This window comes from Phaenicophaeus curvirostris, unplaced genomic scaffold, assembly GCF_032191515.1.
Source record: "Phaenicophaeus curvirostris isolate KB17595 unplaced genomic scaffold, BPBGC_Pcur_1.0 scaffold_397, whole genome shotgun sequence".
Classification (NCBI taxonomy): domain Eukaryota; kingdom Metazoa; phylum Chordata; class Aves; order Cuculiformes; family Cuculidae; genus Phaenicophaeus; species Phaenicophaeus curvirostris.
Window position 1 is genome coordinate 24764 of NW_027206988.1, and position 14692 is coordinate 39455.

At 54.2% G+C, this 14692-nt stretch overlaps 1 protein-coding gene across 1 annotated transcript in view; it reads right to left on the minus strand.

Moving 5' to 3' along the window:
- The window catches only part of LOC138735042 (1-phosphatidylinositol 4,5-bisphosphate phosphodiesterase beta-3-like), a gene marked incomplete at its 3' end in the record, with an annotated part of 50328 nt that overhangs the window by 24375 nt on the left and 11261 nt on the right, over nucleotides 1–14692 (minus strand). Inside the window, 9 exon segments of the mRNA XM_069882907.1 lie at nucleotides 109–193; nucleotides 1373–1455; nucleotides 4315–4472; nucleotides 4568–4714; nucleotides 6736–6902; nucleotides 7187–7287; nucleotides 9457–9532; nucleotides 12027–12080; nucleotides 13461–13540. Of these exon segments, the coding sequence (XP_069739008.1) occupies nucleotides 109–193; nucleotides 1373–1455; nucleotides 4315–4472; nucleotides 4568–4714; nucleotides 6736–6902; nucleotides 7187–7287; nucleotides 9457–9532; nucleotides 12027–12080; nucleotides 13461–13540 (951 nt within the window).

Genomic DNA, 14692 nt, shown 5'->3' on the forward strand with positions numbered 1-14692 from the left:
CCCCAAACCCCCTCAAATCCCCTCCCTGCACCCCAAAATCTTCCCCCTGCACCCCCAAATCCCCTCCCTGCACCCCTAAATCTCCCCCCTGCACCCCAAAATCCCCACCGGGTACTTTTCGAGGGGCTCGGTGAGCAGCGCCGCCCCGAAAATGCTCCTGCAATATTCTGCCATCTTCGCCTGCTGTTTGGCCCTGGGGGGGGGTGGGGGAAGAATTTTTGGGGTGCAGGGGGGGATTTTGGGGTGCAGGAAGGGATTTGGGGGTGCAGAAAGGGGTTTGGGGGGCAGGAAAGGGGGTTTGAGGGGGCTTCTAGGGGGCTGGGGGGGATTTTGGGGTGCAGGGAGGGGATTTGAGGGGGTTTGGGGGGTCTGGGGTGGGATTTGGGGGTGCAGGGGGGAGATTTTGGGGTGCAGGGAGGTGATTTGAGGGGGTTTGGGGGTGCAGGGGGGAGATTTTGGGGTGCAGGGAGGGGATTTGAGGGGGTTTGGGGGGCTGGGGTGGGATTTGGGGGTGCAGGAAGGGGTTTGGGGGGACAGGAGATGGGGTTGGGGGGGATTTTAGGGGTCTGGGGTGGGATTTTGGGGTGCTGGGGGGGTCCCCCAAATTTCCAGCCCCCCCTTGCCCCCCCTCACCCCATTTTGGGGGTTCAAAAGGGGGGAAAAAGGTCCCTCCCCCCCCCCCCCCTTTCAGCATCCACCAGGTTTGGGGGTTCAGGGAGGTTTTGGGGGGCCCCCAATAGCTTTTGGGGGACCCCGAGTGGGGGGTCCCAGAGGTTTTTAGGGGGGGGATCCAAAGATTTGGGGGGACCGGGAGGGTTTTGAGGGGATCTAAGGGGTCTTGGGGGGCACCCCAAGAGTTTTGAGGGGTCCCCATGGGATTTGGGGGGGACCCCAAGGATTCAGGGGGGGTCCCCATGGGATTTGGGGGGGGACTCAAGGATTTGGGGGGGACTGAAGGATTTGGGGGGGTCCCCATGGTTTTGGGGGGGACCCCAGGGGTCTTGGGGCACCCCAAGAGTTCTGGGGGGACCTTGAGAGTTTGGGAGGTCGCAGAAGTTTTGGGGGGGGGGGACACCTCATGGTTTTGGGGGGACCCCAGGATTTAGGGGGGACCCTGCAGGTCTTGGGGCACCTCAAGAGTTTTGGGGGGGACCCCAAGATTTTGGGGGGGGGGGCCTGGAGGTATCATGGTTGGGGGGGGGACCCCAAGATTTTAGGGGGAAATCAAGATTTTGAGGGTCATCAAGGGTTTTTGGGGGGGACATCAAGGTTTTTGGGGGACACCAAGGGGTTGGGGGGGCATCAAGGGGTTGGGGGGGACCCCAAGATTTTTTTTGGGGGGGGACCCCAGGATTTTTTGGGGGGGCCTCACGAGTCGACGTGGTTCTCGAAGGAGAGGATGACGGGGTACGGCGACGTCTTGAAGGCGCTCTCGGCGATGGCCTCGATGACCTCCTGGAGAAGATGGAGGTTTGGGGGGGACGTTGGGGTTCGGGGGGGGGATTTGGGGGTTCAGGGAGGGGTTTTGGGGTGATTTTGAGGTGATTTTGGGGTTCGGGGATGGTTTTATGGTGATTTGAGATGGTTTTGGGGCGATTGGAGGTGGTTTTGGATGGTTTTGGGGTCACCTTGAAGGACACCTTGGAGCTGGTGGTGGATCCATGGGGGATGGAGGAGTTTGATGGGGGTTTTGGGGTGATTTTGAGGGATTTTGGGGTGATTTTGAGGTGATTTTGGGGTTCTGGGATGGTTTTAGGGCAATTTGAGAAGGTTTTGGGGCGATCGGAGGTGGTTTTGGATGGTTTTGGGGTCACCTTGAAGGACACCTTGGAGCTGGTGGTGGATCCGTGGGTGATGGAGGAGTTTGATGGGGGTTTTGGGGTGATTTTGAGGTGATTTTGGGGTCCTGGGATGGTTTTAGGGTGATTTGAGATGGTTTTGGGGCGATCGGAGGTGGTTTTGGATGGTTTTGGGGTCACCTTGAAGGACACCTTGGAGCTGGTGGTGGATCCATGGGAGATAAAGGGGTTTGATGGGGGTTTTGGGGTGATTTTGAGGTGATTTTGGGGTTCTGGGATGGTTTTAGGGTGATTTGAGATGGTTTGGGGGCGATCGGAGGTGGTTTTGGATGGCTTTGGGGTCACCTTGAAGGACACCTTGGAGCTGGTGGTGGATCCATGGGTGATGGAGGGGTTTGATGGGGGTTTTGGGGTGATTTTGAGGGGTTTTGGGGTGATTTTGAGGTGATTTTGGGGTTCTGGGATGGTTTTAGGGCGATTTGAGATGGTTTTGGGGTGATTGGAGGTGGTTTTAGATGGTTTTGGGGTCACCTTGAAGGACACCTTGGAGCTGGTGGTGAAGTTGAGGGTGATGAAGGGGTTTGATGGTCGTTTCGGGGGGAATTTGAGGTGATTTTGGGGTTCTGGGATGGTTTTAGGGTGATTTGAGATGGTTTTGGGGTGATTTGAGGTGGTTTTAGATGGTTTTGGGGTCACCTTGAAGGACACCTTGGAGCTGGTGGTGGATCCATGGGTGATAAAGGGGTTTGATGGTCGTTTTGGGGTGATTTTGAGGGATTTTGGGGTGATTTTGAGGTGATTTTGGGGTCCTGGGATGGTTTTAGGGTGATTTGAGATGGTTTTGGGGCGATCGGAGGTGGTTTTGGATGGTTTTGGGGTCACCTTGAAGGACACCTTGGAGCTGGTGGTGGATCCATGGGAGATAAAGGGGTTTGATGGGGGTTTTGGGGTGATTTTGAGGTGATTTTGGGGTTCTGGGATGGTTTTAGGGTGATTTGAGATGGTTTGGGGGCGATCGGAGGTGGTTTTGGATGGCTTTGGGGTCACCTTGAAGGACACCTTGGAGCTGGTGGTGGATCCATGGGTGATGGAGGGGTTTGATGGGGGTTTTGGGGTGATTTTGAGGGGTTTTGGGGTGATTTTGAGGTGATTTTGGGGTTCTGGGATGGTTTTAGGGTGATTTGAGATGGTTTTGGGGCGATTGGAGGTGGTTTTGGATGGTTTTGGGGTCACCTTGAAGGACACCTTGGAGCTGGTGGTGGGTCCATGGGGGATGGAGGGGTTTGATGGGGGTTTTGGGGGGATTTTGAGGGATTTTGGGGTGATTTTGAGGTGATTTTGGGGTTCTGGGATGGTTTTAGGGCGATTTGAGATGGTTTTAGGGTGATTGGAGGTGGTTTTGGATGGTTTGGGGGTCACCTTGAAGGACACCTTGGAGCTGGTGGTGGATCCATGGGTGATAAAGGGGTTTGATGGTCGTTTTGGGGTGATTTAGAGGGATTTTGGGGTGATTTTGAGGTGATTTTGGGGTTCTGGGATGGTTTTAGGGCGATTTGAGATGGTTTTGGGGTGATTTGAGGTGATTTTAGATGGTTTTGGGGTCACCTTGAAGGACACCTTGGAGCTGGTGGTGAAGTTGAGGGTGATGAAGGGGTTTGATGGTCGTTTTGGGGTGATTTTGAGGTGATTTTGGGGTTCTGGGATGGTTTTAGGGTGATTTGAGATGGTTTGGGGGTGACTCTAGGAGGTCCTGGGGCACCTTGAAGGTCCCCTCAGTGCTCAAGGTGAAGCTGTGGTAGATCATGGGTTGGTGGGACCCGTTGGATTCTAGGGGTTCTAGAGGAGTTTGGTTGAGTCTAGGTGGGTTCTATGGGACCTGGGTGGGTTCTATGGGACCTGGGTGGCTTCTCCAGGTCTTGGGGCGCCTCTAGGAGGTCCTGGGGCACCTTGAAGGTCCCCTCAGTGCTCAAGGTGAAGCTCTAGTAGATGATGGGTTGGTGGGACCCGTTGAGTTCTAGAGGTTCTAGAGGTTCTAGATGAATTTGGTTGAGTCTAGGTGGGTTCTATGAGACCTGGGTGGGTTCTATGGGACCTGGGTGGCTTCTCCAGGTCTTGGGGCGCCTCTAGAAGGTTCTGGGCTACCTTGAAGGCCCCTCAGTGATCAAGGTGAAGCTCTGGTAGATGATGGGTTGGTGGGACCCGTTGGGTTCTAGAGGTTCTAGAGGAGTTTGGTTGAGTCTAGGTGGGTTCTATGGGACCTGGGTGGGTTCTATGGGACCTGGGTGGCTTCTCCAGGTCTTGGGGCACCTCTAGAAGGTTCTGGGCTACCTTGAAGGCCTCTCAGTGCTCAAGGTGAAGCCGTGGTAGATGTTGGGTTGGTGGGACCCGTTGGGTTCTAGAGGTTCTAGAGGAGTTTGGTTGAGTCTAGGTGGGTTCTATGGGACCTGGGTGGCTTCTATGGGACCTGGGTGGCTTCTCCAGGTCTCGGGGCGCCTCTAGAAGGTTCTGGGCCTACCTTGAAGGGCACCTCGGTGGTCATGGTGAAGCCGTGGGTGATGACGGGCTCCTCGTCGGGCGGGCGGCCCTGCCAGCAGTCGAGCTCCACGCAGCGGCAGCCGCTCAGGAGGACCTGCCGGTACATCTCCACCGAGGAGGCCCCGGCCAGCTGCCCCGCTAGGAGAAGACAACGGCGGTGGAGAGGTCAACGCTCAAGTTTTGGGGTGTCTGGACTCATTTTTGGGGGGTTCAGGGGTCGGATTTGGAGGTACCGGTGAGGTAGGTGTTGTGGGAGGAGCTGATGAAGTAGCAGGGCAGGGGGTGTCCCATGTCGTGGTGGAGACGCAGCCACTCGGGGGGCTCGATGGCGTTGTCCTCGCCCCCCAGGAACTGCCCGAAGCCCTCCACCGACATCTGGCCTGGAGAGACGGGGGGTCAGGGACACCCCGAAACCAACAGGAACCCCCCCAGATCCCTCCAGGACCCCAAAACATCTACTTGAACAACCCCAGGAGGCCCCCAAACCCCTCTGAGACCCAAAGGAACCCCCAAAACCTTCTTGAAGACCCTCAAGATCTTCTCAAATCCCCCTCAACCATCATCCAGCTCCACTTCAAGACCTCCAGGCCCCCTCAGGACCCCAAAACACCTCCTAGAAGCCCCCCAGGAGACCCCCAAACCCCTCTGAGACCCAGAGGAACCCCCTAAACCTTCTTGAAGGCCCTCAAGATCTTCTCAAATCCCCCTCAACCATCATCCAGCTCCACTTCAAGACCTCCAAGCCGCCTCAAGACCCACTCAGGACCCCAAAACACCTCCTAGAAACCCCCCAGGAGCCCCCCCAACCCCTCTGAGACCCAGAGGAACCCTCAAAACCTTCTCGAAGGCCCTCAAGATCTTCTCAAATCCTCTTCCAGCCTCACTTCAAGACCTCCAAGCCCCCTCAGGACCCCAAAACATCTACTTGAAGACTCACAGAAGCCCCCAAACCCCTCTGAGACCCAGAGGAACCCCCAAAACCTTCTCGAAGACCCTCACGATCTTCTCAAATCCCCCTCAACCATCATCCAGCTCCACTTCAAGACCTCCAGGCCCCCTCAGGACCCCAAAACACCTCCTAGAAGACCTCCAGGAGCCCCCTGAACCCCTCTGAGACCCAGAGGAACCCCCAAAACCTTCTTGAAGACCCTCATGATCTTCTCAAATCCCCCTCAACCATCATCCAGCTCCACTTCAAGACCTCCAAGCCCCCTCAGGACCCCCTCAGGACTCCAAAACACCTCCTAGAAGCCCCCCAGGAGACCCCCAAACCCCTCTGCGACCCAGAGGAACCCCCCAAAACCTTCTTAAGGGCCCTCAAGATCTTCTCAAATCCTCTTCCAGCCTCACTTCAAGACCTCCAGGCCCCCTCAGGACCCCAAATCACCTCCTAGAAGCCCCCCAGGAGACCCCCAAACCCCTCTGAGACCCAGAGGAACCCCCAAAACCTTCTTGAAGGCCCTCAAGATCTTCTCAAATCCTCTTCCAGCCTCACTTCAAGACCTCCAAGCCCCCTCAGGACCCCAAAACATCTACTTGAAGCACCCCAGGAGACCCCAAAACCCCTCTGAGACCCAGAGGAACCCCCAAAACCTTCTTGAAGACCCTCATGATCTTCTCAAATCCCCCTCAACCACCATCCAGCTCCACTTCAAGACCTCCACGCCCCCTCAGGACCCACCCAGGACCCCAAAACACCTCCTAGAAGCCCCCCAGGAGACCCCAAAAACCCTCTGAGATCCAGAGGAACCCCCAAAACCTTCTTGAAGGCCCTCAAGATCTTCTCAAATCCTCATCCAGCCTCACTTCAAGATCTCCAAGCTCCCTCAGGACCCCAAAACATCTACTTGAGGACTCCTAGGAGACCCCAAAACCTCTCTGAGACCCAGAGAAACCCCCAAAACCTTCTTGAAGGCCCTCAAGATCTTCTCAAATCCTCATCCAACCCATCTTCAAGACCTCCAAGCTCCCTCAGGACCCCAAAACATCTACTTGAAGACTCCCAGGAGACCCCCAAACCCCTCTGAGACCCAGAGGAACCCCCAAAACCTTCTTGAAGGCCCTCAAGATCATCTCAAATCCCCCTCAACCATCATCCAACTCCACTTCAAGACCTCCAGGCCCCCTCAGGACCCCAAAACACCTCCTTGAGGACTCCTAGGAGACCCCCAAACCCCTCTGAGACCCAGAGGAACCCCCAAAACCTTCTTGAAGGCCCTCAAGATCTTCTCAAATCCCCCTCAACCATCATCCAGCTCCACTTCAAGACCTCCAAGCCCCCTCAGGACCCTTCCAGGACCCCAAAACACCTCCTAGAAGCACCCCAGGAGACCCCCAAACCCCTCTGAGACCCAGAGGAACCCCCCAAAACCCCTTCTTGAAGGCCCCAGAGCTCTCGGACCCCTCTCTCGGAACTGCTGGTTGGGTTCGTAGCGGTCGATGAGCTGCCGGGTCTGCTCGGGGCTCAGGGGGGGGAAAAGGACCTCGTTGAGGCGAGGGTCGCGCTGCCGAGTGTTGATGAAGTCCCGGAGCTGCTCCAGGGTCAGGTAGGGCTTCCCCGCAGCCCCGCTGACCAAGAAAAAAGGGGGGGTCAGGGGCACCCCGAGACCTCAGGGCACCCCAAAAGCTCCAAGGGGACCTCAAAACACTCAAGGGGACCCCAAAATCCCCATGGGGACCCGAAGAACCTCATGGTGGCAACCACCCAGGTGGGACCTCGACCTTCTCAGAGGGGTTTTCATGGTCAAAATGGAGGTTTTGGGGCACCCCAAGACCTCAGGGCACCCCAGAACCCCTGAGGGGACCCCAAAACCCCCCAGTCCCCCCCCCGAGGTCCCTTTTTTGGGTCTCACATCTCCAGGAGGATCTTGTCGATGTCGGGGCGCAGGCAGAGCTTGCTGAGGAACCGCCGGAAGGTGTCGAGCGTGAACTCCTCAGGGGGGATGGCCTCGCCCTGGGGGGACCCCAAAAATCAGGGGGGGGCCCCCAGCACCCTCATCTCCACCCTGACCCCCCCAAAACCATCACCAGGGCCACCCAAAACCACCCAGAAGGTCCCCAAAACCAACCAGGAGGCCCCAAACCCAGCCAGGAGGCCCCAAAATTTGGCATTTTCAACCCAAAATTAGCATTTTCAAATCCAAATTGGCATTTTCAACCCCAAATTTGACATTTTCAACCCAAAATTTGATATTTTCAACCCAAAATATGACATTTTCAACCCAAAATTGGCATTTTCAACTCAAAATTAGGATTTTCAACTCAAAATTTGGCATTTCCAACCCAAAACTTGCTATTTTCCCCCAAATTGGCATTTTCCACTCAGAATTTGGCGTTTTCCACTCAAAATTTGGCATTCTCAACCCAAAATTAGCATTTTCAAATCCAAATTGGCATTTTCCACTCAAAAATTGGCATTTTCCACTCAAAATTTGGCATTTTCAACCCAAAATTTGGCATTTTCAACCCAAAATTAGCATTTTCAATTCCAAATCGGCATTTTCCACTCAAAATTTGGCATTTTCAAACCAAAATGTGGCATTTTCAACCCAAAACGTGGCATTTTCAAATCCAAATTGGCATTTTCAACCCAAAATTTGACATTTTCAACCCAAAATGTGGCATTTCAACCCAAAATGTGGCATTTTCAACCCAAATTTCAGCATTTTCCACTCAAAATCCGGCATTTTCACCCAAAATATGACATTTTTAAACCCCAAATTGGCATTTTCCACTCAAAATCTGGCATTTTCAACCCCAAATGTGATATTTTCAAACCAAAACTTGCCATTTCCTCAAAAAATTGGCATTTTCCACGCAAAATTTGGCATTTTCAACCCAAAATTAGCATTTTCAAATCCAAATTGGCATTTTCAACCTAAAATTTGACATTTTCAACCCAAAATTTGATATTTTCAACCCAAAATGTGGCATTTTCAACCCAAAACGTGCCATTTTCCACCCAAAATATGACATTTTCGACCCAAAATTTGCCATTTTCCCCCAAAATTGACATTTTCAACTCAAATTTTGGCATTTTCAACCCAAAATTTGATATTTCCACTAAAAATATGGCATTTTCACCCAAAATATGACATTTTCAACCCAAAATTGGCATTTTCAACTCAAAATTAGGATTTTCATCTCAAAAATTGGCATTTCCAACCCAAAATTTGGCATTTTCAACCCCAAACTTGCCGTTTTCCCCCCCAAATTTGGCATTTTCCACTCGAAATTTGGCATTTTCAACCGAAATGTGACCTTTTCAACCCAAAACTTGCCCTTTTCCCCTCAAAATTGGTGTTTTCCCCCAAAATTAGCATTTTCAAATCCAAATTGGCGTTTTCAACCCAAAATTTGACGTTTTCAACCCAAAATTTGCCATTTCCCCCCAAAATTTGGCATTTTCAACCCAAAATGTGGCATTTTCAACCCAAAACGTGGCATTTTCAACCCAAAATTAGCATTTTCAAATCCAAATTGGCATTTTCCTCTCAAAATTTGGCATTTTCAACCCAAAATTTGCCATTTTCAAATCCAAATTGGCATTTTCAACCCAAAACTTGACATTTTCAACCCAAAATTTGGCATTTTCAACCCAAAATTTGCCATTTCCCCCAAAATTAGAATTTTCCACTCGAAATTTGGCATTTTCAACCCCAAATTGGCTTTTTCCACTAAAAATCTGGCATTTTCACTCAAAATTTGACATTTTCAACCCCAAATCTGACATTTTCAACCCAAAATTTGCTATTTCCCCCCAAAATTTGCCATTTCCCCCCAAAATTTGGCATTTTCAACCCAAAATTGGCATTTTCAACCAAAATTTTGGCATTTCCAACCCAAAATTTGGCATTTTCAACCCCAAACTTGCCGTTTCCCCTCAAAATTTGACATTTTCCACTTGAAATTTGGCATTTTCCTCTAGAAATTTGGCATTTTCCTCTAGAAATTTGGCATTTTCCTCTAGAAATTTGGCATTTTCCGCCTCAAAATTAACATTTTCCCCCTCAAATTTGATATTTTCCCCCCAAATTTGATATTTTCCCCCAAATTTGACGTTTCCCCCCTCAAATTTGGCATTTTGAACCCCAAAAAGGGCCCCTGAACCCCCAAATCGTACCCGGTTGCAGCTGAGGCCGCACGACTCCAGCGCCGTCTCCACCCGCTTCTTGTCGGCCGCAAACATCTTCAGGATGCTGGGGGGACCCCAAAAATCAACAGGGGGACCCCAAAAACCCAGGGGGGACCCCAAAAACCCAGGGGGGACCCCAAAAACCCAGGGGGGACACACGAAAAACCCGGGGGGGGCCCCAAAAATTCAAGGAAGGGGCCTCAAAAATCAAGATGGGACCCGAAAAATCAAGTTGGGGCCCTAAAAGTCAAGGTGGGACCCCAAAAAGTCAAGAGGGACCCCAAAAAGTCAAGAGGGACCCCAAAAAGTCAAGAGGGGACCCCAAATAGTCAAGAAGGGACCCCAAAAGTCAAGGTAGAACGCCAAAAACTCAAGGTGGGACCCCAAAAATTCAAGAAGGGACCCCAAAAACTCAAGGTGGGACCCCAAAAGTCAAGGTGGGTCCCCAAAAACTCAAGAGGGGACCCCAAAAAGTCAAGGTGGGACCCCAAAAATTCAAGGTAGGACCCCAAAAACTCAAGAGGGACACACGAAAAACCCGGGGGGGCCCCAAAAATTCAAGGAAGGGGCCTCAAAAATCAAGGTGGGACCCAAAAAATCAAGTTGGGGCCTCAAAAGTCAAGGTGGGACCCCAAAAACTCAAGGTAGGACCCCAAAAAGTCAAGGTAGGACCCCAAAAAGTCAAGAGGGACCCCAAAAAGTCAAGGTGGGACCCCAAAAATTCAAGGTGGGACCCCAAAAACTCAAGAGGGACACACGAAAAACCCAGGAGGGACCCCAAAAATTCAAGGAAGGGGCCTCAAAAATCAAGGTGGGACCCCAAAAATCAAGTTGGGGCCCTAAAAGTCAAGGTGGGACCCCAAAAAGTCAAGAGGGACCCCAAAAAGTCAAGAGGGGACCCCAAATATTCAAGAAGGGACCCCAAAAGTCAAGGTAGAACGCCAAAAACTCAAGGTGGGACCCCAAAAATTCAAGGTAGGACCCCAAAAACTCAAGGTGGGACCCCAAAGACTCAAGGCGGACTCTAAAAATCCAGGGGGGACCCCAAAAATCAAGTTGGGGCCTCAAAAGTCAAGGTGGGACCCCAAAAACTCAAGGTGGGACCCCAAAAAGTCAAGGCGGACTCTAAAAATCCAGGGGGGACCCCAAAAACTCAAGGTGGGACCCCAAAAATTCAAGGTAGGACACCAAAAACTCAAGGTGGGACCCCAAAAACTCAAGAAGGGACCCCAAAAACTCAAGGTGGGATCCTAAAAACTCAAGAGGGACACGAAAAACCCAGCGGGGACCCCAAAAATTCGAGGAAAGGGCCTCAAAAATCATGGTGGGACCCCAAAAACTCAAGAGGGGACTCCAAAAGTCAAGGTGGGGACCCCAAAAATACAAGAGGGGACCCCAAAAATCAAGTTGGGGCCCCAAAAGTCAAGGTGGGACCCCAAAAACTCAAGGTGGGACCCCAAAAATCAAGTTGGGACCCCAAAAACTCAAGGAAGGGGCCTCAAAAATCAAGGTGGGACCCTAAAAATGCAACGGGGGACCCCAAAAATCCAAGGGGGGACCCCAAAAATCAAGTTGGGGCCCCAAAAACTCAAGAAGGACACACGAAAAACCCAGAGGGACCCCAAAAATACAAGAGGGGACCCCAAAAATCAAGTTGGGGCCCCAAAAGTCAAGGTGGGACCCCAAAAATCCAAGGGGGGACCCCAAAACTCAAGAAGGGACCCCAAAAACTCAAGGAAGGGGCCTCAAAAATCAAGGTGGGACCCCAAAAACTCAAGAGGGACACAAAAAACCCAGGGGGGACCCCAAAAATTCGAGGAAGGGGCCTCAAAAATCAAGGTGGGACCCTAAAAATGCCACGGGGGACCCCAAAAATCCAAGGGGGACCCCAAAAACTTCAAGGTGGGACCCCAAAAATCCAAGGGGGACCCCAAAAACTCAAGAGGGACACACGAAAAACCCGGGGGGACCCCAAAAATACAAGAGGGGACCCCAAAAATCAAGTTGGGGCCCCAAAAGTCAAGGTGGGACCCCAAAAACTCAAGATGGGACCCCAAAAGTCAAGTTGGGACCCCAAAAACTCAAGGAAGGGGCCTCAAAACTCAAGGTGGGACCCCAAAAACTCAAGAGGGACACAAAAAACTCAAGAAGGGACCCCAAAAACTCAAGAGGGACACAAAAATCCCAGGGGGGACCCCAAAAACTCAAGGAAGGGGCCTCAAAAATCAAGGTGGGACCCTAAAAATGCAACGGGGGACCCCAAAAATCCAAGGGGGACCCCAAAAACTTCAAGGTGGGACCCCAAAAACTCAAGTAGGGACCCCAAAAATCCAACAGGGGACCCTAAAAACCCAAGGTGGGACCCCAAAAAACTCAAGGTGGGACCCGAAAATTGAGATTGAAGGGGGGGGGGGGGGGGCGCTATGAGGGGGCTGTTTTTGGGGACCCCAAGATCTGAGGGGGGATTTGAGGGGTCCGGGGGGGTCCCCCAAGTTCTCGGGGCCCCTAGTTTGAGGTGGGGGGCTGGGGGGACCCCAAAAATGTTGGGGTTCACTCACTTTTTCACAGGGATTCGCCCGTCCGGGTTCACCTGCAGCTTCAGCTTCGTGTACCTGGGGGGGGGGGGGGGGAGTTTGGGGGGGCCCTGGCACCCCAAAAATTGAGGGGGGGCTCTAGGAGGGGTTTAGGGGGGACCCTGGGACCCCAAAATTTAGGGGGGGGCTCTGGGAGGGGTTTAAGGAGGGTTTGGGGGGGCCCTGGGACCCCAAAATTGGGGGTAGGGGGGCCCTGGGAGAGGGATCTGGGGGGCGGGGGGGGGGTGGGTGGGTTTTGGGGTTCAGGTTTTGGGGTGCTGGGGGTTTCGGGGTTCAGAGGGTTTTGGGGTTCCAGTTTCGGGGTTCAGAGGGTTTCGGGGTTCACAGGGTTTCGGGGTGCAGGTTTCCAGGTGCTGATTTAGGGGCTCGGGGGGCGGATTTGAAGGGTTTTGGGGCGCAGGATTTGGGGGCGCAGGGGGATTTGGGGGTTCAGGGGGTTTTGGGGTGCAGGATTTTGGGGTTCAGAGGGTTTCGGGGTTCCAGTTTCGGGGTTCAGAGGGTTTCAGGGCTCAGAGGGTTTCGGGGTGCAGGTTTCGAGGAGCCGATTTAGGGGCTCGGGGGGCGGATTTGAAGGGTTTTGGGGCGCAGGATTTGGGGGCGCAGGGGGATTTGGGGGTTCAGGGGGTTTCGGGGTGCAGGTTTCGGGGTTCAGAGGGGTTTGGGGTTCCAGTTTCGGGGTTCAGAGGGTTTCGGGGCTCAGTGGGTTTCGGGGTGCAGGTTTCGAGGAGCCGATTTAGGGCCTTGGGGGCGGATTTGAAGGGTTTTGGGGCGCAGGATTTGGGGGCGCAGGGGGATTTGGGGGTTCAGGGGGTTTTGGGGTGCAGGTTTCGGGGTTCAGAGGGTTTCGGGGTTCCAGTTTCGGGGTTCAGAGGGTTTCGGGGCTCAGCGGGTTTCGGGGTGCAGGTTTCGAGGAGCCGATTTAGGGGCTCGGGGGGCGGATTTGAAGGGTTTTGGGGCGCAGGATTTGGGGGTGCAGGGGGATTTGGGGGTTCAGGGGGGTTTGGGGTTCCAGTTTCGGGGTTCAGAGGGTTTTGGGGTTCCAGTTTCGGGGTTCAGAGGGTTTCGGGGCTCAGAGGGTTTCGGGGTGCAGGTTTCGAGGAGCCGATTTAGGGGCTCGGGGGGCGGATTTGAAGGGTTTTGGGGCGCAGGATTTGGGGGCGCAGGGGGATTTGGGGGTTCAGGGGGTTTCGGGGTGCAGGTTTTGGGGTTCAGAGGGTTTCGGGGCTCAGCGGGTTTCGGGGTGCAGGTTTTGAGGAGCCGATTTAGGGGCTCGGGGGGCGGATTTGAAGGGTTTTGGGGCGCAGGATTTGGGGGCGCAGGGGGATTTGGGGGTTCAGGGGGGTTTTAAGGGTTTTGGGGTGCAGGATTTCGGGGTGCAGCGGGTTTTGGGGGGCTCACGCCTTGCGCAGCAGCGTGTTCCGCGTCGCGTTCCGCGCCAGGATGTTCGTCGCCAGCTTGAAGAGCTCGTCCGTCCACACCTGCCCCCCCAAAAAAATCAAGGGGGGACCCCCAAAAATTGAGGGGGGACCCCAAACTCGAGGCTCAGCACCCCAAAAAAGCAGCGAGACCCCCAAAAATGGGGGGGAGAGCCCCAAAAATGGGGCTGAGACCCCCCCAAAAAGGGAAGGGGGAGGCCTCAAACGGAGCGTCGCAGCCCCTCGAAACCAAGGGGACCCCAAAAATTGAGGGGGGGCACCCCAAAAAGTGGGGGGGACCCCAAAATTAGAGTCTCAATGTCCGTCCCCCCCCCAGCAAATTGGGACTCTCAGCCCCTCAAAAGCTTCAGGGAACCCCAAAAAGGGGCTCCGGGACCCCCCGCAGCCCCCCAAAAAGAGCTCCTGACACCCCAAAACGGGCTCCCGGACCCCCAGGGACCCCCAAAAAAAGCTCCTGGACCCCCAGGGAACCCCAAAAAGGGCTCCCAGGGACCCCCAAGCCTCCCAGGGACCCCAAAAATGGGGTCCTGGACCTCTCCACCCCCCCCCAAAATGGGTTCCTGGACCCCCAGGGACCCCCAAAACAGCGTCCTGAACCCCCCAGCCCCCCCAAAACAGCTCATGACACCCCAAAAAGGCTCCGAGCCCCCCCAAAAGGGCTCCCAGGACCCACTGAGCACCCCAAGATCCACAAGGCCCCCCCCAAACGGGCTCCCAGGACCCTCAGAGCCCCCCCAAGATCCACAAAGCCCCCCCAAACCGAGCTCCTGAACCCCCCCAGCCCCCCAAAAAGAGCTCCTGTGCCCCCAAAAAGCCTCCGAGCCCCCCCAAAAGGGCTCCCAGGACCCTCAGAGCCCCCCCAAGATCCACAAAGCCCCCCCCAAACCCCCCCAAAAGGGCTCCCAGGACCCTCAGAGCCCCCCCCAGATCCACAAAGCCCCCCCAAACCCCCCCAAAAGGGCTCCCAGGACCCTCAGAGCCCCCCCCAGATCCACAAAGCCCCCCAAACCGAGCTCCTGAACCCCCCCAGCCCCCCAAAAAGAGCTCATGGCACCCCAAAAAGCCTCCGAGCCCCCCCAAAAGGGCTCCCAGGACCCACTGAGCCCCCCCAAGATCCACAAAGCCCCCCCAAACCCCCCCAAAAGGGGCTCCTGAACCCCCCCAACCCCCCCTAAAAGAGCTCATGACACCCCA